Source organism: Egretta garzetta, unplaced genomic scaffold (assembly GCF_000687185.1).
Source record: "Egretta garzetta isolate BGI_Z169 unplaced genomic scaffold, ASM68718v1 scaffold463, whole genome shotgun sequence".
Lineage (NCBI taxonomy): Eukaryota > Metazoa > Chordata > Aves > Pelecaniformes > Ardeidae > Egretta > Egretta garzetta.
In genome coordinates, this window is record NW_009259188.1 from 319,795 (window position 1) to 324,664 (window position 4,870).

General features: G+C 41.7%; 1 protein-coding gene across 6 annotated transcripts in view; it reads right to left on the minus strand.

The window, feature by feature from the left end:
• The window catches only part of ZCCHC2 (zinc finger CCHC-type containing 2), a 39,779-nt gene extending 34,943 nt beyond the window's left edge, over nt 1-4,836 (minus strand). Inside the window, exon 1 of one of the 6 annotated variants that reach the window (XM_035891308.1) lies at nt 1,401-2,271. In XM_035891308.1, coding sequence (XP_035747201.1) covers nt 1,401-1,457 — 57 coding nt within the window. In that variant the 5' untranslated portion in view covers nt 1,458-2,271. Of the gene's footprint in view, nt 1-1,400; nt 2,272-4,554 lie in introns of those variants that run through there. The other 5 variants (XM_035891311.1, XM_009635713.2, XM_035891307.1 and 2 more) reach the window with 5 other exon arrangements.
• Nucleotides 4,837-4,870: the final 34 nt, after the last annotated feature.

Sequence of the window (4,870 nt, forward strand, 5' to 3'; positions counted from 1 at the left end):
AAGACTGTGTGCAACTGTATTTGCACCCTGTCACCTGATTCTTGCTGTTGCTTGAATATAGGGATAGAACGTTCGTACCACCTTACATACTTAAATGGAAATCCAGCACATGCATTTAAGACTCATAAATGCAAATATATAGGGCAGAAATGCTTCAAAATCTGTTTAATGTTGACAGCTGTTGATGCAACAAATCACCTCCCATGCAAAAAATCCACCAATGTCTTGGACAAGCTGCTAGCCAAATGTAAGATCAAGACTAAAGACAATTGCCCAACTGACATTGCTGTGAAGTTACACTTCAGTTTGCAAGCTTTGAACGACGCAGTGGTATTGTCCAATTGATTTGAGATCACAGAATCATAGAATAGAACCATAGAATCGTTTAGGTTGGAAAAGACCTTTTAAGATCATCCAGTCCAACCGCTGACTAACGCTGCCATCCCACCACTAAACCGTGTCCCTAAGGACCTTGTCTGCCCATCTTTTCAATACCTCCAGGGATGGGGACTCAACCACTCGATGCCGAGAACTGTCCTACAAAACTAAGAACAGAATCAGCCTCAAGATCTGAGACCACAATGATCTACCAAATGATCTCCCTTTTAGCCACAGCCAAACAACTTCAGTGGTTCCTTGTTAACATCTTTTTGCATGCAGAATCAACCTCCAGAACAATAATCTTATTCCACATAGAATCACAGGCTGGAGAAATGGGCTGACAGGAACCTTGTGAGGTTCAACAGGGGAAGTGCAAAGTCCTGCACCTGGGGAGGAACAACTTACAGGCACCACACAAGCTGGGGTCTAGCCAGCTAGAAAGCAGCTTTGCAGAAAAAGGACCTATACATATAAAAATGTGTGTGTATATATATATATATACATACACACATCTAAAGGGAGGGTGCAAAGAGGACAGAACCAGGCTCTTCTCAGTGGTGCCCAGTGACAGGACCAGAGGCAATGGGCACAAACTGAAACACAGGAGATTACCTCTAAACATTAGGAAGCACTTTTTCACTGTGAGGGTGACTGAGCACTGGCACAGATTGCCCAGGGAGGTTGTGCAGTCTCCATCCTTGGAGATATTGAAAAGCCACCTGGACATGGTCTTGGGCAACCATCTGTAGGTGGCCCTACTTGAGCAGGGGGAAGTGGTGGACAAGATGACCTCCAGAGGTCCCAGCCAACCTCAGTCATTTTGTGGTTTTGTGACCAGACATAAAATCCCATAATATGCGAAATAGAAGCCTGACAGACTGAACGTATGGGTCAAATGGATAATGTGCAACTGCCCTATTGACTTGTATCTGGTAAGCTGGACTGCACAGAGAGAACACACAGTTGCCCAAGAGTAATTCAAGTCATATTTGTTTAGTGAAACTATTTTAAGAGCTCACCTGTAAGAGGCAGCCACAAAACACCATGAGGGAGATGGAAACCTTTTGAAAAAACATCAGCTGATTCTGGGAGGAAAAGCACACCACATGACAGCTTCAGCAAACACATATTGACTAACTTGTAGCACTGTGAAATCATGACAACTTTGAGACAACGAGCATACCAACCTCTTACGCAGCATTAACAACTTCGGCTATCAAGGCTTGTGGCAATTACACTTGAAGTACCAGACATGTCAGCTACAGCAATGATTTACAGTGCTGGGGGAATACCATACCTTGTGTTTGCCAGAAACACAGGGCGTTCTTTAATTCTCATCTGCATCTGAGCTTTTAACTGGACTTAAACCATAGTTTCAGTCCGGCCTAGCTAGCCCATGACAAAGTAGAGAACTTGAAGCTAAAGCCAGCAATGCAACAGTTCACATGTTACTGCACTGACAGTTGGTTGCTCATCCAGCTTTGTATAACTTCAGTACTGTCCCAACTGTCTGTTGCGTAAATTACTTGAATGTATTAGTTCAGATGGATACAAAAAATTTTTCGCACAACGGCCTAGAGTGATGGAAGGATTTAAAAGATGTTTGCCCCTTAAGCGTAGTTCACTGAAGTACAATTAGTACTGAGAAGAGGTGATGCCTTCATTACTACTTTTAACGACTGGCAGAGGGTAATATGTCATTTTGTCCAATTCTTGAACTCAAGAGGTCTAAGCAGCATAGTTTAAAAGTATTCTTTCATGTATGGCAGTCCCAAATAACAGAAAATCTCTGTCATGTTCTTATCTCACTCTTAAGACACTTCCCAAGGCTCACTTCCCAATCTCCTTTCACTACTAGGAGTATTTTTACTTTCTTCTCCCGAGTAGGACAAGATTAAGAGGTTGAGGAAAGGCAAGAAGCTGAGAAAGGAATGCCAAAAAAAATCTCTGAGCTTGTCCTCTGCAAGCATCAGTCTCCAAAAGTATAAACCCCTAGACTTGGAGGATACTACAGAAATCCATCAAGTCCTGGAGGAAAAGTAGACATTTAGTATTAATTATAGTTAATAGAGAATCAACTGTAGTGTTTTCTAGGGCAGCTATGGCTAGACACCAACACTGGCAAGTAAATGAGGTGACAGAGATTTAAGTAGACAGAATCTGACAGATTTCAGTGGTTTCACAGATACGGCCATCTTACTGCTGCTGTCTGCATCCTTTTCTGCAGCTCTTTAGAAAGAGCTGAGAGCCCTTGGTACTCCAAGCCCAGTGAGATCCTGCTGTCTACGCAGAGGTCAACATGGGGCAATGCTGAAAACCAAACCATAGCTTAACAGCAGTAACCTAAGTGCAAGCATTAGGAAATCATGGGTGTATTTTCAATGCCCTCAGTGATCATTTAACATGTCGAAGAAGAAACTGGTACGGAAAACAGCGAGAGGCTGATTAACCCCGGTATAAAGGGACTGGGCAAGACTGCAAACTTGCCTTGTCCTGACACCTCATATTTACAACTAAAGGACTAGAACAACTTGAGAGCAGTGAAAGTTTTCATGCTGCAATTTCCTGGAGCATTAGTATGCACAGTTAGACAGAAGTCTTTCACTGTAAGCATGGTCTTTTCTCTAGTTATGACTTCCTTTCCAGAAGACTTCCAGTAATGTTTCTGGAAATCCTTAACCCCTGTTTAGAGTCAGAGAAATTCCTGTTCTGAGACAAGCGTGTTAGGTTCACTGAGGGAGCTGGAATACTTTTTATCTCAGTATGAAAAACATTTGTATTTTCCTGGAGCATGTCACCACTTTAAAAGATCTTTGCCAAGAGTAAAATGACATTTTTTTCTCTTTCTGTCTCTTATTTAAACCAGACTCGGAAGACGCACTTTTCCTTATATTCAACTCCACGACACTAAGAAGAGTACACTGCAGCTTCAAAATGGGATTGCCTGTCTTTTTGTTTCCACAGACAGAGCTCTTAGAATCTAAACTTAAGTTCTACCTCGTTCTGCTGCAAGTTGCTGAAGATCAATTATAAAAGCACTCTTCTAATTTGCAGACAAAATATCCTATAAATAGAAGCCTACTAAGAAAAATACTCTGTAAACAGAAACTTTCCCTCTGTTTGTAAGTAGAGACTTTTTCTGTAAAGAATCCTCCAGCCAGCTAATTATACTATTCAGCAAATAATTATCTCCAGGAGATTGCTTATTTCAATAGAACCTTAGTTCTGTTACTGTCAAGTACGCCTGATCAGATGTTCCAGTGTCATCATGCAAGCCACATTTATTATGTTAATGCATATTCAGACCTCCTTCAGTACCTCAGCATTCAGATCTCAGATCCTGGAGGGGATGGAGCAAGATAAGCAATAAAGTCAAACAGCTTTGACACTGATGCACTTATTAAACAAATACAATCAACACAAGAGTTAAGCTATGTGCTCTGTTACTTAAACCAGTATATACAGCGGTATCAGCAGATTCTTTGCACATGAATGCTTGTTTTATGACTACAGATGTGAATGCTGCTGATTTATTCTTATACTTCAACTTTAGACACAAAGTTCATATTCTGCACAGCTTAACATACCAATGACTTTTTTTTTCTGAAAGCTGGTGTTATAAACTACACTTTCATTTAAAAATCTGTAAATAGCATCAAGTGTTTCTACCTTAAGTAAAAAAGGTATTTCAGAACGCTTTCTTAAAGAAAGTTTATGCAATTATAAGGCAATCCTACCCCACCCATCCTACTCCAACAGTCTTATCTCCTACAACTTTTGAATTTATCAGCCATTTCCAGCTAAATTTGTTAAAATGTAACACTAAGAAACGTTAATTCTTAAAGGATCATTAAAATAAGAGACCAAGAAGAGCAACAATCCTATTAATCCTTTGTCAAGAAGTAACTTTAACGTGAGCTCAATCTTATCAGACCACACAGATCCTACCCAGAAAACATGATCGCAATCATGGGAAAAAGCAAACTGCTTTATGTTCTAGTAAATCACCCACACGTTCTTTGTAGGTAAACCTCTCAAGTTCTGCCACTTGTTATAGTTAAATGTTACAGCTCCTTGGATCCTCAAACCAAGCCATTTTGTCAGACATGCCACATGCAGTAACACAGTCCTGGCCCTAAGGAGTTCAGAATCTAAACCTGACAAATAAACTACCTGGTTCAATTCCAGGTCTGAGCTCTATCACCTCTGCAGATCGATTTCACTTCACCACTGCTTGCCATAGGCATGTATTACTTCACGGGCCACGTGAACAACAGCTCTCCTACCACCTTCAGACTCTTCAGAGAACACGAGCTGAGAACGCCCGGGAGCGTTAAGGAAGGGGAGACTAGAGCTGAGCTAGCTGAGCTAGCAGCTTCCCCGCACAAAACCTCTCGCGGTTTATCTCTCGGTAAACCGGGCACACCACAGCCCCTCCCGGGACAGGCCCTGCTTGCGGCAGAGCTTTCCCGCAGAGATCCCGGGGCCT